The 24,412-nt window shown below is 35.7% G+C and overlaps 4 protein-coding genes across 24 annotated transcripts; 2 read left to right on the plus strand and 2 right to left on the minus strand.

Annotated features, from left to right (window-relative positions):
- Positions 1-359: 359 nt before the first annotated feature.
- On the minus strand, positions 360-1,241 carry LOC105631711 (uncharacterized). The gene has a single exon (XM_012213884.3). It carries the CDS (start codon positions 1,239-1,241, stop codon positions 360-362), a length of 882 nt encoding a protein of 293 aa, XP_012069274.3.
- LOC119369061 (uncharacterized) lies at positions 1,131-6,537 on the plus strand. 10 transcript variants are annotated; one of them, XR_016321317.1, is made up of 7 exons: positions 1,282-1,850; positions 2,009-3,227; positions 3,335-3,486; positions 3,580-3,737; positions 5,500-5,943; positions 6,045-6,179; positions 6,264-6,537. XR_016321317.1 is itself a non-coding variant. In XM_089722908.1 (6 exons), exons 2-6 carry the CDS (start codon positions 1,812-1,814, stop codon positions 4,508-4,510), a joined length of 1,653 nt encoding a protein of 550 aa, XP_089579034.1. In that variant the 5' UTR covers positions 1,131-1,275; positions 1,562-1,811; the 3' UTR covers positions 4,511-4,625. The 10 variants fall into 10 exon arrangements, 8 of the variants coding, with proteins under 8 accessions (XP_089579034.1, XP_089579033.1, XP_089579032.1 ...); XM_089722908.1 differs by lacking the exons at positions 5,500-5,943; positions 6,045-6,179; positions 6,264-6,537 and adding exons at positions 1,131-1,275; positions 4,426-4,625 and having other exon boundaries at positions 1,562-1,850; XM_089722907.1 differs by lacking the exons at positions 5,500-5,943; positions 6,045-6,179; positions 6,264-6,537 and adding exons at positions 1,145-1,275; positions 4,426-4,625 and having other exon boundaries at positions 1,459-1,850.
- LOC105631713 (CLP protease regulatory subunit CLPX1, mitochondrial) lies at positions 6,334-18,985 on the minus strand. Of its 12 annotated transcripts, none has more exons than XM_089722896.1 (14): positions 18,614-18,962; positions 18,132-18,356; positions 17,861-18,046; positions 17,566-17,714; positions 17,202-17,247; positions 17,033-17,120; positions 16,426-16,517; positions 16,050-16,316; positions 15,325-15,754; positions 13,972-14,101; positions 12,893-13,006; positions 12,494-12,768; positions 11,765-11,860; positions 8,407-8,521 (listed from the first exon to the last, which is right to left on the minus strand). In XM_089722896.1, the coding sequence occupies exons 1-11, from the start codon at positions 18,677-18,679 to the stop codon at positions 12,961-12,963; spliced, it is 1,725 nt and encodes a 574-aa protein (XP_089579022.1). In that variant the 5' UTR covers positions 18,680-18,962; the 3' UTR covers positions 8,407-8,521; positions 11,765-11,860; positions 12,494-12,768; positions 12,893-12,960. The 12 variants fall into 12 exon arrangements, with proteins under 12 accessions (XP_089579030.1, XP_089579029.1, XP_089579022.1 ...); XM_089722895.1 differs by lacking the exon at positions 8,407-8,521 and adding an exon at positions 8,528-10,351; XM_089722897.1 differs by lacking the exons at positions 8,407-8,521; positions 12,494-12,768 and adding an exon at positions 8,528-10,351 and having other exon boundaries at positions 18,614-18,963.
- A 1,837-nt stretch (positions 18,986-20,822) lies between these two features.
- Positions 20,823-24,072, plus strand: LOC105631568 (uncharacterized). Its single transcript, XM_089723331.1, has 5 exons — positions 20,823-21,723; positions 21,811-22,299; positions 22,409-22,572; positions 22,671-22,865; positions 23,106-24,072. The coding sequence occupies exons 1-5, from the start codon at positions 20,967-20,969 to the stop codon at positions 23,898-23,900; spliced, it is 2,400 nt and encodes a 799-aa protein (XP_089579457.1). The 5' UTR covers positions 20,823-20,966; the 3' UTR covers positions 23,901-24,072.
- Positions 24,073-24,412: the final 340 nt, after the last annotated feature.

The raw sequence follows: 24,412 nt of genomic DNA on the forward strand, positions 1-24,412 counted from the left end.
TCCGAAACTAAAGGAGAAAATAAACTCATAACAGGATTTAAGTCAACATCCCCTGCCTTAAATAGATTAGCAAAATAATCACTCACCATACCGATCAGCAAATTGTGGTCACTGGTCCACGCACCATTTGCATCCTTCAATCGAAAAATCTGCTTTGACTTCTTCCGTTTCTTAGCAGTTCCATGGAAATACCTAGAGTTAATGTCCCCAGATTTTAACCAATGAGATTTCGCTCTTTGAGACCAGAAAACCTCTTCACGGTGCAGAACCTCATCAAGCGTACGCTGCACAAACTCAAACTGTTCAATATTACCTCTGATCCGAAGATTCTCAAGTTGCATTGTCAACTTCTTTGCATCCTACCTAAACCGAAGCTTTAATCTCCTACCCCAGCTCTGTAAGCGTTCTCCACAAGTTTTTATCTTCCCTATTACATCAACGCCCTCATGACAAGTCCAACTATCTCTAACCACAACGTCTACATCAGATTCCTCTAGCCAAATATTCTCGAACCGAAAACGGTGATGTCTCAAACTGTCGGTTTTGGGAGAGGTAAGAATAAAAAGAGGAGAGTGATCAGACTTACTTGATACTAAGTTCTGGACCTGATAATTTGGAAAATGATTCTGCCAAGTGATGTTTCCCAAAGCTCTGTCTAATCTTTCCTCAACCCGGTGATGACCACTACCATGAGCCCAAGTAAAAGGGTACCCAGACATTCCCAAATCAACTAGACCACAGTGAGCCACGGTATCCGAGAAACCCTGTAATAAGCATGGAGGGTGAGGATGACGCCATTTCTTTTCTTCAGCGAACATTAGGTCATTAAAGTCTCCACAAATTAACCAGGGAAGATTTTCCAACCCCGCTAAGGAGCGAAGGACATTCCATGAAAGTTGCCGACGGTATCTTTCCGGCATACCATAAAAACCAGTGAGACGCCAAATAAAGCCTTCAGCCGCCCTAATTTTTGTATCAATAAAATGTGAAGAATATCGGATAACTTCTAAATTAACCTGAGAATTCCACAAAATTGTTAAACCACCACTACGTCCCACTGCGTCCACGGCAAAGCAACAATCGAAATGAAATCTACATCGGAGCTGCTCAATTTTATTCAAAGCAACTAGATTTTCAGACAGAAAAATAACAATTGGCTTATTGCATCGAATAAGTTCATAAAGTGCATTTACTGCTCGAGAATTGTCAGGTCCGCCACAGTTCCAACAAAGGATATTCATTGTTCAAGGAGAGCCTCTGGGTGCCAAAAGGCAGGTAAAGTAAACCTCATAGCATCCAAGTTCGAATGCACATAGAAAACTGGTCATAATCTCAATAGAAAAAAGCCACTCATGCAAAAATGCAAGACAGCTCACATGCCACAGACGCAAGACTTACAGTTTTTTTTCTTTTTTTTTTATTTTGCTTTTCTTTTTTTTTTTTTTTTGAGAGTTCAAGACTTACAATTTGATAGATCTGGATGACGAAAAAATCGCGAAACCCAAAACACCCAAATCCAGTTCAGTCGGCGTTAGCTTGATCGGAAACTAATTGAACACAGGGGCTGGCGAAGCTGTTTGCGGCAGTGGAAGGATGCAAATCGCCCGATCTTTAGTTGCTCTGGCCGGAGAAAACAGAGGGAAGCGCAGGAGGAGGCTGCCGGTGGAAGTGAAATCACAGCTGGCTCTTGATTCACTCGTCTGAAGAGGAGGAAAGATAAGCGGTGGAGAGACGGAGCAAGGAGCTCAAGTGACCGAAAAGAGGGAGAGAGGGAGAGAGAGATCAGAGGGAACGGCAGTGGCAGGGAGGTGATGGCTGAGGTTGCTGTCGGAGATGCTGCGTTCTCCGTGGTATTTTCTTTTTCTTTCGCATGTTTTTTCTTTAAAACATTCTTTTTCTTTTTCTTATATATATATTTTTAAATATTTTAATAAATCAATGTTGTTAAATCAAGACTTCAGTCGTCGTTTCTCAGTCATCGTTGCTCTCCCTTGTTCATCCATCGTAGAAAATGATCAAACTCTCGTTATCGTCGGTTGATCCGTCAGAGTACATTAAGGCCATAATTTCAATGTTAGCTATGATACGTCAAGGCGAATCCATTGAGGATGATCGCATAACCAGCTTCACTGAAAAGTTTCTTGACGATTTCAGCATTTCAGAGCGATATGAAACACTAATTCAGTCTGGTATTCTAGAGACTTTCGTTGCACTGTACAAATGCGAAAATATCACCACGCACAGAGAGAAAGGCAAAGAGTATATTCTATATCTGCTGAATTTGATTGCTTCGACTCATCTAACTAGTTGCCTTGACGAACGTGCCTCTGTCGTCTTAGAATTATGTTTGTTTTTGAGCAGCAAGGGTGAGGATCCTCTCTACTTACTAACGATTCGTCGTTTAAGAGAATTAGCAGAAAAGCGTAAGGATGTGCTCCGTTTTAAGCTTAAAATGGAAACAATTTCCCAAATTTCATTCGTCGTTGAAGATTTGCAAGACAGGTTGATACGGGATTTAGATTTGTGCAACACTTCATCTTCAAGCAAGGAGAATGCAGGGTCGTTTTTGGATGATTTTAAGGACTTCAAGGTATTTTCAGGCCTTTTCTGTCACTTAATTCAAGAATTGAACCCTTCTCCTATTCCAGCTATTAATTCTATTTATGACGGGAAAATCGATTCTCTAAATAGTGTATTTCGTAAATTGTTGAATAAGATGGAGCACCTGCTTGAAGCACTTCAAATAGACTATATTGGCAAAGAAAATGTCCGACCTGAGTGGTCCCTGTATCTTGCCATTTTAGAAGAACTGAATTTCATATCTAAAATTTTTGAGGATGCAAACGAAGAATTTTGGGATGTATTAAAGAAGACGAAGGTTTCAATACGTGCACTGATTCTTCGATGCGCTGGTAGAACAGATGGTTATGAATATGGGTGGCTTCTTAAGCATAATGATGTGACTAATTCTGAATCCAGGATGCATTTAGCCTTGTTGATGATACCTCAAGTAAAAGAACCTGATGTGAAGACGATTAAGAAGGTTTTTGATTGGTCTCAAAACAATCTACCCGCTAATCTGTTGGGAGTTTTCGTGAATGAGGAACTTACAGATCCTCAATTTTTGAAGGATTGGTTGTGTAAGTCCAGTAGAGCTATATTCAACTCAGAAAATCCCCTTTTCCTGGCACGTCCAGATGATGCTACGAGGTTCTATCTGAACCACGGTAAATTTCCAAACTTGCTTTTTCTGAATACGATATTACTGAAATAATGACACTAGTATATAATGGAACTAATACCATTTCTTTCATATATACATGTGCATAAACAGAGCTCATCCCACAATTCTTTCACCGTGAATGTGCGAAATTTGCTGGAGAAGTGATTGCATTAGCTTTGATATATAAAGTGAGAGTAGGTGTCACATTGGATCCAGAGTTGCTATCGCCCTTGAAGGATTCGTCTTTGGATAGTAAGAGCCTGGTAAGTTCAATAATTCACAAGATTTGAGATTCTTTTCAAGAGAATTTGTGATACCGCAAGGTTCTTGAACTTTCCACTGTTATCCACAAGCAGGTATCTTGTTTCTCAAGTGGCTTTTTGAATGTTTTTGGTGTGCCAATCGAAGAATTGAGGCTTGTTGGAGGTTTAGAGATTGAAGACATTAATAAAGAGTTGCATGGACCCCGGAGATCTAATCATAGTGCAGACAGTACTAATGGCAAAAGGAAGAAGTAAGTTGATACCGATCCTCTATTGTCTTATTACCAAAGGGTAGGGGCTTTTCCCTATGTATGTTCTAGCTTTCTGTTGCATAACACTTTGTAGGGTTTGGGTCTCTCCAGCCATTCTATAGTTTTCCTAGTCTAAGTTTGTTATTGTTAAATTGTGATTAGTACTAATGTGACAAAACTGGACTTCAACCTAGACTTTGTAGGTTTTGGGTCTCCTCAGCCCTTCTATAGTTTTCCTAGTTTAAGTTTTGTTATTGTTAAATTGTGATTGGTACTAATGTGACAAAACTGGACTTCAGCCAATGCTATGGTACCATATTACAATTTTTAGAAGGGTTCTTAAGCTTGGGCCAACCAATATTAAAATATTAGTACTAACCAATTAGGTAGGCAACTTTCCACCCTTGTATGTTTTTCATAGATGGTTATTTATTCAATTTGGGATTCTTAACAATAGTACTGGTCAGTGCCTAACAATAGCAGAAATGTTAGTCCTATTACTTTCAACAATAGTGCCAAAAGTGCTCAATTCATCTTCAACTTGCAAGAACTTACTCCAATAAGTTGAAGACCAGTTTTCTCACATCAGTACTAATCACTATTCAACTTGCAAGAACTTAATCTACCAAGTTGAGATGAGTTTAGAAGTTTTAGCACTCATGCAGAAAACATGTTGAATACTTGGCAGGTCAAAATACTGGGTCGTGATATTCAGAATTGGCAAAGGGGCTCAATGTTGGGGAGTGGGTCATTTGGAGAAGTCTATAAAGTAATGGCTGATCCTCATGGGTTCCTTTTTGCTGCAAAGAAAGTTCCACTTACTGATGCACAAAAAGTCAGCTCAATTGAGCGTGAGATTGATTTATTATGTCACCTACGTCATGAAAATATAGTTGAATATTTTGGCACAAAAAGGGACGAAACAGATCTCTATGTGTTTCTTGAGTTTGTAAATGGGGGCTCCATTGAGAAAGTTTATCGAGAGTTTCCCCTTAATGATTCCCAAGTGTCCTACTACACCAAAGAGATACTAAAAGGTTTGGAGTATCTCCATGAGCAAGATGTTGTGCATGGGGACATTAAATGTGCAAACTTACTGTTGAATGAGAATGGAGTCGTGAAAATTGCTGATTTTGGATTAGCAAAGGTAACTGACTTGAAGACTCTTCGCAAGTCAGGTAGAGGGACTCCAGCCTGGTGCGCTCCTGAGGTCATTAATTTGAAGAGACAAGGATGGAATGGATTCCAAGCTGATATATGGAGTCTTGGCTGCACTGTCTTGGAGATGTTAACTAAAAACCACCCGTACTATGGTTTAGAACCTTGGACGATATGGTATCAGATTGGAGAAGGTATACTGCCTAAAATTCCTGAGACTCTCTCTGAGGATTCGCAGAAATTTATTCTGAAATGCCTGCAAGTTAATCCAGAGAAACGTCCGACTGCCACCGAGCTTTTAAAGCATAGATTTGTTAATAGGTCATAGCAAGCAGCAGAACATACCAAACTTCGTGTTAGTTTCAGCTTAAATTGTGGAATTTACTCAATGTTTAACAGCAGTTTTTTCTTTAGTGCTAAAGGTTTGCTTCAGATTTATTTTTAGATTGCTCATCCTTTATTATAGAATATTATTATTTGTCATTATCATTGATAAAATATCTGTTGTTTTTAGGATCATTAACATTGCTAAAATTAGAATATATAATTGTTAACCAGAATATTTTGATGCAAACAGATAAATACTTGTTTGGTTATTTTACAGCTATGTCAATTGAAGCAACTAAGTCTGTACAGTCTACATCATTTGATAGCTCCAGTCCAACAGCATCATTTGGAAGTTACGAAACAGCCACACCAATAGAGAGTTTTGAACCTCTTATAATGTTTAAAAAACAGCAATTCACATGTGTAGAAATAGACTGTGAGTGATTCAGCACCAGATGAGGAATTGATAAACAACTCAACAGAGGAGGATATGGCTGACAATCCCTTTGATCGAGATACTGTAAGGAGAGGACTTGCACGTGCAATATTATTACCTGCATATCCTCTCTCTATTTTGGAGCATATTCAAATGCTCTTCAAATGCTACTGATATAATTAGTATTCTTTTTTTCTGGGAAAAGATATCCTGCTGCGAATGTGTTTTCCTAGATTCTGTAATATTAAATTAGCGTCGTCTCAATGGGTCAATTCTCCTCATGAGGTAGGTAGTCAAATGGCATAAAATCACTCTCATTTTAGAGATGTAGATGAATCGTCAAACTAGGTTTTTTTCTTTTTCTCTTCTTCATCTTTTTTTTGTAGGCCAAAGAATGGCTAGAACTGAAGGTATCAGGACAGAGTTTGGATTACCATTTGAAAGAGGACGTTATGCCAAGGCAACCAGACTTTGATATCTTACTTAGGTGGCAGTTGAATCGCCTAAATCCAATATTGCAGGTTATTTCATTTGTTCTTTTTCCCCATTTTTCCTTTATACGTGATTGCATTCACTATTGATACAGTTCTTATGTTATATTGTAGATGGAGTTGCAGGGCATTTGGCTAGTTATGCTACTATATATACATGGTGTTGTAAAGCATATAACAATCATGGAAAAAAGCGTTACTTATGAAAGACAAGTACTACAAAACGTCAATGATTATTTGAGGCAAACTCGGGAAAATTCTTTCAATGTACCGTGAAAAATGTTGCTTAAACCTGGATAAGAAGTTGCAATATCTAGGTTTATATTTCAGTGCCATCAACTAATGAAGAAGGGTTGGGAAGTTCTGTTGTTCTGCTTCCGATCTGAAATTTTCTCTTTGATGTTGAGTCTAGCTACTTGAGTTAGTATCGAGGGCCAGCTCCCAATTCTCCCCAGCTGCATCTCCATTGATGAACCAATCCACAATCATTATCATGACTTCATTCACTGTCAAACTAAACTTGGTTTTTGGTTTTCACTTGCAGAAAGCGAGCATAACTAATACGAACTTGCTAGGCTTTTGCGTTGCAATCATATCATGTAAAGTATACATGTAGACATAATATACACAGGCTAGCTAATTAGTTACAGGCATAGGGCTCTCGATTGAAACTCTGGTTCACACTCCGATGACTCCTTCTGCAACCCGACTATTATCCTGTAGTGAGTGTTAATCATGACAGACAATCTTACAGCATTGCAGTGAATTCAATATAAATTCTAGTAAAGAAAGAGGGGTTGCAAGTATGCAATACCTTAGAATTTGTTAACTTCATTTGGTGAAAATTACACCCAATTGCACCATCCCCATAAAGAATTTTTGCTCCACATCCTGGTGCATCCACTGACCCAACAGCCTCTTCATCAACCAAAACTGCAGTAATATAATTGGTTCCTGTCTTGTTCTCTGGCACCTGTAACCAGATAATAATTAGCATAACAAATAAAATATACTCCCAACATTTAATGTACTCGACGGATCAAGAGTGGTAGAATTTGAAATCGAAGTATACCTCATACATTGCTTCTGTAAGAATATTTTCTAAGATAGCTCTCAATCCTCGGGCACCGGTGTTCTTAGCCATTGCTTTCTTGGCAATCAATCTCAACGAATTCTCAGTAAAATGCAGTTTGACCTGAAAGATTATAGAGATGACAAGCAAAGCATAATTGGCCCCATATATCAGCATCAATTATTACACATAAAAGGAGAAGAGAGCAGAAAGGTTTCCCATGCATAGCAAGGAACAAAAACTTACATTATTCATATTGAACATCTTCTTGTACTGTTTTCCGAAAGCATTTTTTGGCACCATAAGGACCTATGGAACAACAAAAATTGCATCATATTTTGTCAGTTTCCTTCAAAAAAACTGAGCTCATTAACTTGAAATTGCAAGTTTCTCTGCCTGCAACATGCCCATCAAGTGGAAGAAGCATTATCACCCCATAAAATAACACAAAAGATAAAATTCTACATGAATCAGGAAACAGAACCGCCACAGCAATCATCAAAGAAAAAGGAAAAACATATGGCATCAAAGAGGTGGAAAATACCTGAACCAGTTGGTCCTCATTCAATGCTGATAAGCTCACTAATATCGGGAAGCGTCCAACAAATTCAGGAATCAGGCCGTATGCGATTAGATCACCACTTTCTACCTGAAAGTCCACACAAAACTTGAGTATCTACTTGAAGGGACTAGGAAGCGACACCCCTTCCCTAGCTCTTGAGTTAATTAGTTCAGGAGAATGTATAATTATTAGAATAAGCCAAAGTGATATCAACCCAAGGACCAAAAAAAATCAAATATTATAATAGGAAAACTTGACTAGGTATAGGGGTTTAGTTCTCACAGATTCCAGCAATGATGATGTCACAGCAGCATCAGTCCTTCCACCAGTCCTCATGTTTGCACGAACTGGTGCTCCAAAGCGAATGGAAGCATCTTGTCGTCTTAGAAAAGAATTAGAACATTCAGAGTCAAGAAATCCTCGGCAACAAATGCTATGAGCACACATCTAAATAGGGAAATTACCTTTCTGAAATGGTTTTCTCCAAATTAACAAATGCCCCACCACATATGAAAAGGATATCTTTTGTGTCCATCTGTAATCATCACATCAAAGTTCTAAGATGCACAAGAAAGAAAAGCCTCTTAAGGAAAAAAAATTAAAACAGCTGGAAAAAAACAAACATTTTTTATTTTTTCGGTATTCTTGATGCCTTTAAAGTATCAGGACATTATCCTTGCACTGCTGTTCAAGAAAAGGCATGAAGTAAAAGAGGCACAGTGCTTCTCAAAGCCACAACTGCAGCACGAAAAACCTATAAAGAATGGCATCACCTCATCCTTGAAGGTTACAGCTTAGTAAGGACACAATGTCACCATGGTTATTTTTCAAAACATGTCTAATTTTTCTCTATCACAGCATATTATTTCCATTTGGGAAAAAGAACAAACAGAAATCATTTCCATTGTTGTTATTTAGTAGTGAAGAATCAATAGAAGTGTCTGCAGCACCACCATTCCATTGGTGGCACCAAACTTGATTCGCAATACAATTGAACACAACACACAAGTCAAAGTGGCAACTAGTATTTATGTCTGGTCTTGTTCCCTATTGACCCAAGGCAGGGTCCCATGTCTAATTTTTCTCTATCACAGCATATTTTATCCATTTGGGAAAAAGAACAAACAGAAATCATTTCCATTGTTGTTATTTAGTAGTGAAGAATCAATAGAAGTGTCTGCAGCACCACCATTCCATTGGTGGCACCAAACTTGATTCGCAATACAATTGAACACAACACACAAGTCAAAGTGGCAACAAGTATTTATGTCTGGTCTTGTTCCCTATTGACCCAAGGCAGGGTCCTATGTAACCAAAAAATGTTGTCAAGGGTTTTGTTTTTCATTCAAACCATGAATTGCAAAAATTAACTTCCAAATGTACTAGATCAACCATGTTAATTTACTTTGTGAAAACACCTTCAGTCATGAAAAGGTAAGAAAAGCACGTCAGTAAATTTTCCATTGATTCTGGAAATTTTCATATCAATCCATTTCAGGCATGTTGAGAGGAAGAAATGGAGTGTTCCATGAAGTTGTAGAACTGCAGTTTTTAGATTTGTTGTTTTAGCACTTATCTATCTCCCAATCAAACTAAAAAAACACAAATATATCCAAATTCACAAATACATTGACAACAGCTTAACAAACTAAAATGCATAACACTAGAAAACAAAATCCTAAGCAAACCCATTATGTCTCAATTACATAAGCATAAACAAGTAAACATACGGCACTAAACACTACTTTCATTTGTCGAAACCCTAAATAGTTACCATCAACCCATCGAAAAGAAACTATCAAATATATTACAGAACAGAAAACACTAGAAGCTGACCTGAGCAGCAAAATCGAAAGCGGATAACCGCAATAGCAAAGAAAAGAACGAAACAAAAGTAGAAAGCGAAATTAGTTTTTTTTTCCATTGTACATTGACAGCTAAAGCAGAAAGAGAGAGGAGATCGTACCGCGAAAAGAAGAGCTTGATTGATTGAGAAATTGTATTATCGAAAGTAAAATTGATTTGTTTATAGTCCTAGCTGTTTACTTGTTTTAGTTATATTTGATCCAACGAAATTAATTTTTGTATGCAAAATTATATTATATATTTTAGGAAAAAAAATACAATTATAGTCAAAATGTCAAAATAGTACATGAAAGCTAGCTATGGAAGCAAGTTGAGGTTTCGTGGGGGTACCCAACCTAAAAATCTATTTAAAGCAGGTTTAGGTGTTGATTAAATATATGAGTATCAAATTAATTATTTTTATTAGGTTTGTGTTGGACATGGATGTAAAGTTATGGGTAACTTCTGCCCACCAAAACTCATTGCATAGTTTAATATTTATTAAATATAATAAAATTCAAGTAAAAATTTATATATATATATATATATATTGGGTATTTTATTAAAATTAAAATAAATTAAAATCCAAACCTAAAGCTCCAATCACTAATATCATCAAATACTAAAAAAAATTAATTACTTGCACTCCATAATGCACATAACCTGGCTCCACTTAATAATAATTCCAGCCTCTGTTATGAATTTTGCAAGGAATCTAACATTCTGCACAAAAAACTTTCCACTTAATTTAGATTCACACCACAATTTCAAGGATTAATTTGGGATAGTCACAAGTCGATTTTATGTTTAGAACTAGTTTTTGAAAAATGATAAATGAAAAGTAAAAGCATTCAACTAAGAAATTATTCTAGGAAGAGGCAGCAAAAGGAGAATCACAAAAGCAGCAGGAGCCAGGCATCTAACCAAGGGGTTTATGACAGAATTATATCATTTTGAAATATATTTTATAATGCAGATTTATCTATACTAAACAAGGGTAAATAACAATAGGTGTTGAATTAATTAAATAATAGTTAAAATATCTTATTCTACATGGGTGTATATTGGTAAGGACGCATATCAAATTGATATTTCACAGCTAAAAAAAGTTAAATGAGGGAGACATAAGCACCATCTAAAAAAAAATTGCAACCTCCATGATCCCCACTACAATAAAAATAAGGTTGAGGAAACTATCTCTCATCATTACCTCGAAAAAGATTTAAAATCAAAATCTTTTTATAATAGATACTCTTAAGGGCTTAGTTTTTATTATCAAGTTATAAGCCACAAATATGAATATGGAGACATTTACAGAATCAGTTGACAGAAGATTCAGAACTTCAGACCAAAGAAAAGCTTTTAAATATAGACATCCTCTTTGATTCTTTTAAGAATCTTTTTCTTAGTGAATTTGTCATTCTCTTCTGTTGAGTATATAGAACAGAAAACACAAACACATACACATCCTTAAGTTCTCTTACAGAAACACTTCCTCAGAAAAAAAAAAAAAAAATCTTTGCTTTTTATTGTCCCATTCATTATCTATCATTGTCTGATAAACTCTCTGCCACATATTACAAGCATCAAATCTGAGAATGAATCCAACTGGATTGTTTTAGGCTTTTAGTTTAGGAGGCAACTTTTTGTCTCAATGTTTTCAAAGATGTATTTATTTTCAAATTTCAATTGATTGTAAACAGTTAATTGAATGTGCTGATCTAGTTTAATCTGGCTTTTCTAGTTCTAGAGATTTATATTGTCTTAACTAGTTTTAGTAGACAGGCTGATGACTGGTGAGGATCATTTGATTGGCTATGGCAATAAGCACGGACATCTTACCATTTTGTAACATTGAAGTAGTATCATGCAAGATGTATGCTCCCTGAATTTTGCAATTACATTAAGTAAGATGGTGTTCTATTCCCACCAAATTACCAATCCAGCTGATGAGCCAACAGCTATAAGAGCAATGGCTAACTCATAATCAATGGGAATACAAAACCTAATCCAGGTACTAATATAAGCAACTCATAAACAGCATTTACAGTTACAGGCTTTAAACAAATCATAAATAGCAGCATCAGTTTAAACCTAGTTGTAGCACATGAAACAAAAACTATACGCAAAGCTCACCCGGAAATCAGCTTTTCTGAGAACTTCCTCCGTTGTTACTTCAAATTCCTGTCTTCTAGGAGGTTTACGATTTCCTGGCCTTTTAAGATCGAGATCCTGCAAAAGCATGCAACCTTGAGACAAGACAAACATGTGCATTAAAAAGGCACAAAATGTTCAAAACGGCACCAGCAAAAGAGTGCCAGAGAAAAGAGAGCACACTTATTGATGACATTTATAAGACAGAACAAGATTAACCTAGAAATCCTACTACTTCTATGATCCAAGGAATTTCCTCAAAAGAGATATCAATTGAAAAACCATCACTTTCATAATCGCCAGTATGTCTCAGGTTTAACGGCCAGTTCGAACATGTACTGTATGACTTAATGCAATTATGGACAACATCTATAAACAGTAAAAATACAAAATGCATAGTGCATACAAAATACAATTTAATTAATACCTAAACCATTAATTGAACATATGTCCGCCTGACTTTTTTTTCATGCCATAGCTGCAGCTGATTGAGCTGTAGCTTATGTTCTATATCAAAACTCTTCAATCAGAAAGAAACATAAAGTACCATATAGTTAAAAAGGTTTATGCTTTGAAAATACTTGTAGAAACTCATAACATTCAAACTGCAATATTCTAAGTACAGTGTCACGGCTATTCTACTACACGCCTTAACGTCATAAGTTGATCCATGATGAAAATTCATATCTGATCTGAAAACATAGTTATAACTGTCTATTTCGTTAGGATCAAACTCAACATATGTGGCCGCTTCCTTCAACTTTCCACCCATGCCATCAGATACTGAGTTAAAACTCTCATCTAGGCCATCCAAAGTCTGCCGACGGTTTCCTTCACTCAGTCTAGAACAGGAAATTTACGAGCTTTCTCAATTCTATCAAGCTTTCGGTAAAAGGAACTGTTATCTGAGGTATTAAATATTCGCAACTCAAACTCATCAATGGACTCAAAGGAATTAGGATTTCCCTTATCACCACTGGGATCACCTGTCCAAATGCCAAAAAAACAATAAAAAACACAATAAGCAACATTAACAGATAGCCGAGAAAGCGAAGATGAATACTCTACTACAGAATTTTTGAAGAATAGCAAAGTGATAGAGAGGTGAACCTGTAGGAGCAGCTGTAGAAAGAGGTTTTATGAAATTGGAGGTGAGGAATAGGTGGGATAAGCTGCTGCTATAGGAGCGTAGAGTAACACTGGTTATTCTTCTCATTGATTCCGCTGGCAAGATTGAGAAATAGCATTAGTCTGTTATTAGGGGCGTGCAAAAATTTTCTGTTAATTTGTAAACCGAAATGCACAAATTTGCTGGACCAAAATGCAAGAATTATGCAGCCGCATATCCCCATATATGCTTGCATGTAAAACATAAAAGAACGCAAAAGTAACAAAAAAATAAATCAAAAATCCTCAATTCCACCAACCAAAGATGTAAATAAACACAAAATGGGAGCACAAGCAAGCATAACTATTTCTTCTAATGAGTACAAACAGAATTGCCAATTAACCAAGACGAACCAAATATTTAAGAAAAAAACACGCTCATGATGAAATTTTAAAAAAATTTCAAATTGTCGAAACACAAATATATCCAAATTAACAAATACATTGTCGAAACCCGAAATAGTCGCCATCAACCCAACGAAATGAAATTATCAAATATATTACAGAACAGAAAACCCTCGAAGCTAACATGAACAGCGAAATCGAAAGCGGATAACCACAATAGCAAAGAAAACAGCGAAACAAAAGTAGAAAGCGAATTAGTTCTTTTCCTATTTTCTATTGTACATTGACAGAAAGCAGAGAGAGACCGAGAGATCGTACCGTGAAAAGAAGGAGTTGATTGATTGAGAAATTGTTTTACCGCAAGCAAATTTGATGTGTGTTTTGTGTCCGCTCCTGTTGCTTTTGTATCAGTGACTCGCTCTCACCCTAAAACCCAGTTTTGTTTGTAAATACAGGTGTTCTTTAATCGAAATACTTATTTGCAACAATGAAAATTTAACTTAAATTAATGATCTCATGTATCATGGAGTGAAGAAGAAATGGAAAGTTTAGAACTACACAAATTATTGCTGCCATATCTGACTCAAACAGAGCAAAAAACTGAAGACACCTCTAGAAAGCAATATGACAGAGTTAATAAGTCAATTCATGAGCATCACAACAGCAAGGAACCTCACATTTTCATGGTCCATGTGCAGAAGAAGCTTAATCTCTCGGAGAGTCCCTTTAGCACGTCTCTGGCTATCGAAAGCATTACCAATCTTCTTAATGGCAACTTCCTCCCCTCTCTCGGAATTCTTGGCAGCACTGAAGGAAATAAAAAATCACATCTTCCTTTCCATTGTTGGTAAGACAAAGCCATTGAGTCAAATGTAAGGAAAATGTAATCAGTTACAGTCCACCAGAACAACATTTGTCTGCATACACAACTGAACTGAACCAAAAAATTTAGTTTTTCTGATAAAAACCTGGAGCAGTTGTTCTGTTGAGCACCTCAAACAATAGATAAAAACCTGGAGCGGTTGTTCGTCGTTTAAGATATTTAGCTGAAAAGGGAAATCACGTGCTCCGTTTTAAATATAAAATGGAAACGATTTCTCAGATTCCATTCATCGTTGAAGATTTGCAATACCGGTTGGTTCGGGATTTAGATTGGCGCACCACTTCACCTTCAAGCAAGGAGAACGCAGAGTCGTTCTTGAGTGATTTTAGGGACTTAAATGTATTTTCACGCCTTCCGTTTCAGGCAATTCAAGAATTTAACTCTTCTCCTACTCCAGAGAGTAATTCCATTTGTGAAGGAAAAATGGATTCTCTACCTTCTGTATTTCTTAAGTTGTTGGTAAAGATGGAGCACCGGCTCAAAGCACTTCAGATAGACCATAGTGGCGAAGGAAAGATCAATGACCTTACACAGGAAGAAAAGATTAATGAATAAAATGTCCGTTCGGAATGGTCTCTGTATCTTCCCATTTTGGAAGAACTGAATTTCATTTCTAAATTTCTTGAGGGTGCAGAGAAAGAATTCTGGGGCGTATAAAAGAAGTCAAAGGGTTGCAATACGTGCACTGGTTCTTCGATTCGCTGATAGAAAAGATGACTACGACTATATAAACAGGTATCATGTTTCGCAAATGGCTTTGCCAATGTTTTTGGTGTGCCAATCAAAGAATTGATGTGTTTTAGAGGATTAGAGGTTGAAGATATTAATCAAGTATTGCATGGACCCCAAAGACCTTATCATAGTGCAGAAAATACTAATGGCAAAATGGAGAGGGAAGCCGAGGTTGATCCTCCGTTGTCTCATTACCAAAAGGTAAGGGCTTTTCCCTGTATACTAGCTTTCTGTTGTCTAAGACTTAGTAGGTGAATTTCACATGTCCTAATCATAAAAGCATCAAAGCAGCTAAACATTAGTGACGTTCATCTAGAAATCAATTTTATAGTATTTTCAGTGCCTAGCAATAGCAGAAATGTGAGTCCTATTACTTTGGCCTTCAAGTCATCACCTTTTCGGACCTTGTCCATACCTTCATTTTTGACTCGGTCGAGGGTTGCCTTACAATGAACCAGTTCGTCCTGCTTTGTTTGATGCTCAGAAAGAAAAAAAGCAGCCGATCCAATGTCATTGGCTATAGCAGTAAAATTACAGGCCATTGTTTTGACTTGGTTTTTGGCCTCCGAGAAAAGATATTTATCACTAGAATGCTCCGCCAAGAACTTGGTGTGTTCCAGAAATTGGTTACTTTGTTGTTCGTCTAGAATGAAAGCAAGGCCTTGCTCTGCAAAGGCACGAACTCGGTCCATTGTTTTGTTCAGCTTGATCGAAAGATCATTAGAATGACCAATAGGCGCAGGAGGACTTTTAGGAACATCTATGATCTTCATTTCATCCTGACCAGGCTCTTCAGCCAAATCATTGATTGAAGAAAAGAAATCAAGCATGTTAGGACCTAGCTCCTGAAATAAATTCTGAAAGTCAATACGAAACCTTTTAAGTGCTGAATAATGGTAAAAAATTTTTGGGGCACTCTAAAATATTTAGTCAATACGAAAAAATTTATTAACATCAGAATGTGAAAATTCACAGGGATCAATTATAAAATGAAAAATGATTTTGGTTATTTACTTAATTGATTATTTTAATTATTTAAAACATGTATACATTTATTTTATTTGTCCAAAATAAAATAGGAATAAAATCATAGAGCCATACATGCTGGCATTGAAAAATAAGAGGTTAAAGAGAAATTACTATAGGTTTATCAGTTTTGGGAGAGGACACTTCCATGACCACATTTGCCACAATAGATCGGACACTCTCAGAGTCAGACTGAACCACCGACTGTGGAGGGATAGCTAAAAGTTGAAGATTGACCCGCGAAGATTTCTTGGAAAGCGACGAGACTACTTTTTCTGGTTCATCTGTCACCTCTTTATCCTTTCTCTTGGAAGAGACTCCTACCTCAGAACCCATGTATTTAATCTTCATCGATCTTGGTGAAGATGTTGCTTGTTCTATCTGAGGAGACGGCATGGAAGCACTAGTTATTTCACTCTTCGAGCCAGGCTGATTTCCGGAAGTTAGTACATAGAGAAAGAGAATCATATAATGGCAAACCGAGTAGTACATTTGATTTTCTTTTCGGAGTTGGTGCCTCTTCCTTTGACTCTAGTTGAAACGGCCAAGCTGATTCTGGACAAATAGACTTCTCAATTGCCTCTGCAAAACAGACAAATGAGCACAAACGAAAACACAAGATTGGTCGATTTCAGGAAAAAATTTTCTCTATCAAATCTTTATTATTTATTTCCTGCTTTCTTATCTTTTTCTTCACCTTCAACGCCTGTGTTTTTCCTTCTAGGTTGGCGGTTTTTCAAGGCCTAAATATCTAAACCTGAATTAATGACTCCTCCGAGTCTACACATTCAAACATGTTAGTTTCATTACTCAATTAAAGTCTACACTTATCACTCTTTCATCCAATTTAGGGTGAACACAATGGTAAATGGACATGCTATAAATATGAACATCTCTAGAAAAGTTCGAGGTCATATTCTCACCTGATCACCATCTGCTACCCGCCTTCGGTTAAACTTTTGTCTAACACAGTTTACTACAGCTATGAGGTGTGACTCTCAATAGGATGTGGATTAAACTCACAAGTATAAGAAGATTTTCAAGATAGGATTTAACAAAAGAAAAAAAAAAAAAAAAAAAAAAAAAATTGGACCTACCAAAAGTTTCAGAAGAGTGGAGAACATTTCTGAAGAAAGCTGAGAGATCTACTCGCTGACTTTCATACTTTTTCAAGAAAGGATCTTCCTGGTATTTGCATTGAAAGGTCTCAATCGGCACATGTTTATATGTTTATATAAAAGAATGAAAAGATATAATTTCCTATACCAAAAGTTGACGTGCTGATTTTCTGTCTTCTGGTTTTTTCTTCAAACTGAAAAGGATAATTAATTCCAGGATGGGAAATATAACTAATTAAAAAGAGAACAGAAATGGCATGCAAAAACCAACTATTATATAATGTATATACACAATTTTCAAAATTAGAAAGAACGGAAAACAATAACAGGCACCAGTGTAATTTGAACAGTTTATTTTCTTCCAGATTACTTCATACTCATAAGAATGGATCTCCAGGATGATAAATATGCAAAGACATAGAGGTTATGGATATTATATAATAAACATGAAAAGCACTATCAAAAATTATTTTGTAAATAAGTCTTATGGAAGCACCATAATCTTTACTTACCATGAAGATATGAAGAAGCAAAACGCTGGAGAAAATTGATTAGAAGGTGCACGAGGTGGTTCTTGGTTAACAACAGTCTTCAGAAATACCAAACCCAGGCTCCAAATGTCGCTTTTGTGGTCATATCTCTGTTCTTCAATTCTCTCAGGCTACGAAACAAACAATCACACATGTATGAAATTTCAAGTGCAAGCAGAACAATTGTGGAACTTTGTAGCAATAAGTAAGTGCAAAGATTCTAACAAAAGGAGGAAAAAAAAAAACAGCATCACCACAGGTACAGCTAAATACTCACAGCCACATAGTAACTTGTCCCCATATAAGTAGATGCTTGTCCATAGGTTTTTGCCACAGTTGCACTCACACCAAAGTCACCGATCTTGGCTTCTCCTCTCTGATTTATCAATAAATTGGAGGGTTTCAAGTCCCTGTGAATGATGTGTTTTTCGTGATGATTAAGATACGATAAACCCTCAAGCACCTGCAGTAGTAGGAAAAGGAATAAGGAAAACAAATGGATGTAATATAGAAATCTATAAATTGTATGATATTCCAAAATGTTTCACCTGCTTACTAATGGCTGCAAGATACTTTTCTGGAATTTTTTTGGCTTTTTTCCGAAGATCTCCCCAAGTTCCGCAATCCATGTACTCCATGAGAATTGAAAATTCACCGTTGGCATAGAAAGACTCGTAGTACTTGACAACGTATGGACATTCCAGTGAATGATTAATTTTCAATTCCTGGGTAATTAATTTCAGTGCAGTCTTATCGAGGTTCAATTTTATAACCTGAATACAAATACAGGTTAAAATTGATGAGACTTTTCATCGACACCAAATTGAGTGTCAAAAATTAAAAAAGGATAAAAGAGTAGTAAATAATAAAAAAATTTAAAATAACAAAACACTTTGTATTATTATTGTCTATCGGTAAGCTTTTACACTGGTCATAGTGTAGGTAAATCATTCTCATGCTTTCATATTTAAGTGCATAAAGGAGAGAATAGGTACTGAGAAAAGCAAAAATAGGGTTAAATGTGCCATACCTTAAATGCAAATAACTGTTCCTTGTTCTTGTGTTCCACTAACCACACAATACCACACAATACCATTTGACTCCCCAATCTTCTTAATTTTGCGTATATCTGCTAAATTCCATTGATTGTCCGATGCCGAAATCGGGAGAGCCTGAAGACAAAAATACACATAAAAGAACAAACTTTTTTCTTTTCTCTTTTCTATTAAGCTTAAAACAAAGGTTGAGGTGGAAGGTTACTTGCCCTTTAAACAAAGGGGAAAGTTGCAATCAATTCTTTTACCCCTTGTTTGGAAAGGAGAGGAACCATAACAATGGAGGAAGGAAAAAATAATTAGAATTTGTCTATTTTCTTTGCGCTATTTTGCACACTTTTGTTTGGATATAATGATTTTTTTTTTTTTGAAAAGGACAAAATTTTAAAGAAAATAAAATATTATTATTGGAAATTGAGGTGTAGAAGGACATAGAAAAGTTTGCTTTGTGCCATTTAATCTGCTTTTTTAAAGATAATAGCATACCTACGGTTAATTGTAATTGGAAAAATTATAATTTTATGTTTTTTTTTTTTTCAAAAGTAACTATTTTATCCTTGCTTAGTGGAGAATATATTATTTTATATCTATATTTTGATTATGTTTAATAAATCAATCCTTTTGTTAAATATTTCTATTTTTACCGTTAAATTTAAATGAAAATACTAAAATATCTTATATATATTGCATTAAAGGATATTAGTCGTTTGTTCTTTCATCCTCGCATGACTTTTTTTTTTTTTCTCCTCACCTCTTTGAACTGTTTTAATCAAAACCCCTTATTATTTGATGTCAAGATCTCTAGTCATAAGATCACGACAGAATTGAAGGATTAGGGTTTTAGGAAAATGTGAACATAAGAAAATTGAGAGAGAGGAGAAGAGAAGAGGAAGAATAAGAGATAAAAAGAAAATTATATTGTGATTCATTGGTTGATTGTAAAAATATTGGCGAAATACATAAAATTCACATAAATTTCACCTGTGAATTTTGATACTTGTGGTATCCTTAACTTTTATTTTGACTTATCAAATACTTTAACTTATAAAATTACATATGTTAAGCATTTCAATTCTCAAATTTATTTTATTGAATATTTCAACTTGCAAAAGTTTAGATAAAATAAAGATTCGTTAAAAAGTTGAAATTTATTAAAATTATTGTTTTAAAAGTCATGTTAATTATATATTAAGTTAATATTTTACAGATAAAAGTTAAAAATCCTAAAAAATATTGATATTAGTGTCAAAAAGTGTGTAATATTATCAAAATTTACAAGTTAAAATGCAAGATAGGTCATCTACAAAATTCTGAGTGCCACAAAGTTAAAATTACAAAGTTCAGGGGTAAATTTATGTATTCAGTGTAAAAATATTGTTAACACCTCACATTTATAGTTTGACCCATATGGAATACACATAACTCAGCATTAATAATTTTTTGACACTTTCTCTTTTAGCATTAGATGTGTTTCTTAATTGATATTACTCCTGTAGTGGTAAATTTGACCATTTTTAACTTTTTATGAGAAATAAAAAATCAAACCACGTCAAGTTTTAAAAACAATAAGAGTAATTAACTAAAGAAAAAAGTACATTACGTTCTCTGTGGTTTACGAAATATAATTAGTTCATTGTCTTTTTCAAAATATATCAATTCGTCTCTATATTTTGTTTTCGTTATACTATTATGTCCTTAATTTAATCTATTTTTTGAATCTTTTCTATTAAGTTAATAAGAAAACATAGAGTTTTAATGAGAAATACTAAAATATTATATAAAAAAAAATTATAGTACGATCTCTATGGTTTAAAAGAGATATTTTCGTTATTTTATAAGATACTTAACGGCAAAAATACAAAAAATAGATGAAAAATCTTATAGACCGACGAAAGTAAACTATAAAAATGTTTTAATTTATTTTTTTAAAAAGATTGAGATAAATTAGTTATCTTTCCCGATCCACATGAATCCTACTGTGCTTTTTCCTTAATTAAATTATCTTTTAATTCAAAGTTAATGCAAATATACAGAAAATGGTAAAATTAAAATAAAATATTGAACGCTATTTTGATTGTTTAAATGAAAAAAAAAAAGTAAAAAACTGTTAATTTGGAGATATGTATTATTATTGTTGTTATTGTAATTATTATTATTATTATTATTTTGTTTGTTTGTCTTTCTTCAAGTTCAGACTGAAATAGTAGTATTCAAGGACCATTCTTTAACTTTGATCTTATATATAAAAGTTCGCCTAGGGATATAATTTGTTCCACTGAGAAGATCATCACTCACCGCCGTTGACATCAATCCGGTTGTTCTTCCGTTATGGCAAAAGACGGAGCCGAACAGTCATTACCCTCATCTGATGGACAGAACATACCGGCTCCGGCTCCGGCTCCGGCTCCGCATCCGACTACAGCTCCGGCTACGGCTCCGGTTACATCGAATGAGGTCAGGGCAATATTTTCAATCTTACATAGGATGTGCCATGGGGAATCCACTATAGGCTATGGCTGCATGAGCTGCTATATGTACAATTTTTTCGGCAACTTGAAAGATCCCAAGCCATTGGACACACTAATTCGGTCTTGTATTCTTCGCCATTTGACTGGGCTTTATGCATCAGAAAATAGGAAAGACAGCAAGAAGGCCGACTATTATATTAGGTATCTGTTGCATTTGATGGTTGCTGAAAAGACAACAGGTTTTCTTGATGAACGTGCTTCTGTAATTCTACAGTTATGCAAGGTTTTGAGGAGGATGGTTTGTCGTAAGGATTCTTTATATGTTTTAAGTCTTCACAGTTTAAAAGATTTGGCGGAAAAGGCCAATTATGTGCTTCTTGATACGTATAAAATATTTTACCCGGAATGGCAAATTCTACCCATTTTTGACGATTTGGCAAATAGATTGCTGAAGGGTTTGCATCAGTGCATCAATTCACCTTCAACCAAGGAGAGAATGGACTCACTGATAAGTGATTTTCGTGACTTCAAGGCATTTTCACGCCTTTATTACCATGCTATTCAGGAACAGAAAGAGAATCAAGAAGACAAGGGGAATGCGGCGCCCATTTCTTCAGGTAGATATAAAAATGACGGAAGAAAATTGTCTATTCGTTATATTTGTTTTAAATTGTTGCATGACATTGAGTTCCTGCTTGGAACAGTACAAAAATCTCTAGTTAATGGAGAAGAAGTCCAGCCTGAATGGTCTATGTACCTTGCCATTTTTGAAGAACTGAACTTCATTTCTAGACTTTGCCCCCATTCTCGGGATAAATTTTGGAGTGTATTAAAAAGTGCAAAGCTTCCATTAGGTGCTCTAATTGTTCGATTCGCTAAGAGAAGAGATGGCTATGACTATCAATGGCTTCTTGAGCACAACGATGTAACTGATAGTGATTCCAGGATGCACTTGGCCATGTTGATGATCCCTGGTGTTAAGGAATCTACAGATGCAGAGTTGATGAAGAAGCTAGTTTTCTGGTCTCAAGATTTGGACACAGATCAATTTAGGGCATTCCAACATAAGAGTCTTAAAGATCCTCAAGTATTACAGGATTGCTTATGCAAGTCATGTGAAGTTATATTCAACCCAAATAATCCCCTTTTCCTGGCACATCCAGGCGATTCTCCAAGTTTCAATGTTAATCCTGGTAAGTTCAATCCCAAAATGGTAACTTAGTTAACGAAATTAGAATCCAAGACTGTTTATTTGGTGAAATTAATATCATTTCCTTACTTATAAACATGTTATATAAGCAGAATTCAATCCTGAACCCTCCCACTATGAATTTGTGGAATTTGCTGGCAAAGTGATTGCATTAGCTTTAATACATAAAGTGAGAATAGGTGTCGCATTGGACGGTGTGTTCCTAACGCAGCTAGCCAATTCATCTATGTCTTATACGTCTAATAAGGATCTGCTGGTAAGTTCAATAATTCCGAACATTTGGGATTTTTTCGAGATAGGTTGTGATACAGTAAGGCTCTTGAACTTAATTTGCCGCTAATATATCTTAAACAGGTATCATTTTTTGCTCAAGGAGTTGCCAGTGTTTTTGGCGTGTCATTCAAAGAATTGTTGTCTTTCAAAGGATTACAATATGAAGACATTAATCAAGTGCTGTGTGGACCCTCGACAAGTTCAGTACTATCTAATAGTAGTGGGAAAAGAAAGAAGGAGATACGCATCGATCCTCCATTGTCTCACGGCAAGGAGGTAAGGACTTTTCTGGTTTTTACTTGGTTTCCCCAAGTTTTGATTTTTTTTTTTTTTTTTTTTCTGTAAGAGTAAATTATTTATACTAAAAGTTCTCCACAAGTCTTCAAGTATTGCAAGGATTTACCCTTTCAGGTTACAGTAGCGCTAAAAGTTCTAAACTGCTGTTAAATCTGCAAACTTAATCTACCACCGTTGTAGACTAGTTGAGAACTAAAGCAAGCGTGATGAATTTGGCAGGTCAAAAAACCAGAACGTAACTTTAGGAATTGGCAAAGGGGCTCAATGTTGGGAAGTGGGTCGTTTGGAGAAGTCTACAAAGGAACTGCTGATCCCAACGGATTCCTTTTTGCTGCAAAAAAAGTTCCACTTGAAGACACACAAAAAGTCAGCTCAATTGAGCATACGGTTGGTTCACTACGTCAACTACATCACGAAAATATAGTCGAATATTTTGGCACAAAAAAGGAGGAAGCAAATCTCTATATTTTTCACGAGTTTGTAAGTGGAGGGTCTCTCGATAAAGTTCATAAAGAATTAATCCTTGATGATGCCCGAGTGTCCTGCTACACACAACAGATACTGAAAGGTTTGAAGTATCTCCATGAGCAAAATGTTATGCATGGAGACATCAAATGTGCAAACATACTGTTGAATGATAAAGGAGTTGTGCAGATTGCTGATTTTGGATTGGCAAAGGTAATTGATTCAGAGAATCTCCACAACTCAAGCAGAGCGATTCCAGCCTGGTCCGCTCCTGAGGTCATTGATTCGACAAGACAAGGAGGATATGGACTTGAAGCAGATATATGGAGCCTTGGCTGTACCGTATTAGAGATGCTAACTGGAGAATATCCATATTGTCATTTAGAACCCTGGACGATATGGTATCGGATTGGAGAAGGCATTCCACCTGATGTTCCTGATTTTCTCTCTGATACTTCACGTGACTTTATCGAGAAATGCCTACAAATTGATCCAAAGGCACGTCCAACTGCTGCCCAGCTTTTACAGCATCCATTTGTAAAGAGGTGAAAGCAATCAGCAGCACCTGCAAGCAGAATGAGAAAAATATGTCATGAACTGACGACAAAATGGATTGATTAATGCTTATAGTAAAAAGCGATGTATGATTTAATTTGATATATGGTGCAAATTGCTGATTTTGGATTGGGAAATGTAATTGCTTAGAATCTTTAATTTGGTATCACAGGAATCTTCTTATATGGCAACACTCGCTGTTAGGATCATATACAATGGATCCTAACTGTTCATGCGAGAATAACATAACAGTAGTGTTTGGAAGATGAGAAAAGAAAAGAAAGGGTGAGAGAGAGAGAATAGAAAAGAGGATAGTATATTCATTCGTTAATTTATTAACCTTCAATATCTCAATACAAGAGTACATACAATGTGCCTGCTCAACACTAATATCAGTTCAACACCTAATTAATTACTTCTCATGTACTTGCAACTAATCACAATAAAGCTCCCATATCAATACTTATTATAATATATCCTAACATAGTCCTCACACCCGCACGCCC

Source organism: Jatropha curcas, chromosome 6 (assembly GCF_041381405.1).
Source record: "Jatropha curcas cultivar XTBG-Jc1 chromosome 6, XTBG_Jcur_1.0, whole genome shotgun sequence".
Lineage (NCBI taxonomy): Eukaryota > Viridiplantae > Streptophyta > Magnoliopsida > Malpighiales > Euphorbiaceae > Jatropha > Jatropha curcas.

What these genes read in the sequence shown, in the direction of transcription:
- LOC105631711 (XM_012213884.3), bottom strand. Translation starts at nt 1,241, where the DNA reads ATGAATATCCTTTGTTGGAACTGTGGCGGACCTGACAATTCTCGAGCA.
- LOC119369061 (XM_089722908.1), top strand. Translation starts at nt 1,812, where the DNA reads ATGGCTGAGGTTGCTGTCGGAGATGCTGCGTTCTCCGTG. An exon ending in GAGATGCTGCGTTCTCCGTG is followed by an intron (nt 1,851 to 2,008) that starts GTATTTTCTTTT and finishes CATCCATCGTAG; the next exon opens with AAAATGATCAAACTCTCGTT. An exon ending in ACTAATGGCAAAAGGAAGAA is followed by an intron (nt 3,738 to 4,425) that starts GTAAGTTGATAC and finishes AATACTTGGCAG; the next exon opens with GTCAAAATACTGGGTCGTGA.
- LOC105631713 (XM_089722896.1), bottom strand. Translation starts at nt 18,679, where the DNA reads ATGGTATTGTGTGGTATTGTGTGGTTAGTGGAACACAAGAACAAGGAA. An exon ending in TTGCAGCCATTAGTAAGCAG is followed by an intron (nt 18,047 to 18,131) that starts GTGAAACATTTT and finishes CTACTACTGCAG; the next exon opens with GTGCTTGAGGGTTTATCGTA. An exon ending in CGACCGAGTCAAAAATGAAG is followed by an intron (nt 14,102 to 15,324) that starts GTATGGACAAGG and finishes TATTTCCTTCAG; the next exon opens with TGCTGCCAAGAATTCCGAGA.
- LOC105631568 (XM_089723331.1), top strand. Translation starts at nt 20,967, where the DNA reads ATGGCAAAAGACGGAGCCGAACAGTCATTACCCTCATCTGATGGACAG. An exon ending in TGCGGCGCCCATTTCTTCAG is followed by an intron (nt 21,724 to 21,810) that starts GTAGATATAAAA and finishes TGCTTGGAACAG; the next exon opens with TACAAAAATCTCTAGTTAAT. An exon ending in AAGTTTCAATGTTAATCCTG is followed by an intron (nt 22,300 to 22,408) that starts GTAAGTTCAATC and finishes TTATATAAGCAG; the next exon opens with AATTCAATCCTGAACCCTCC.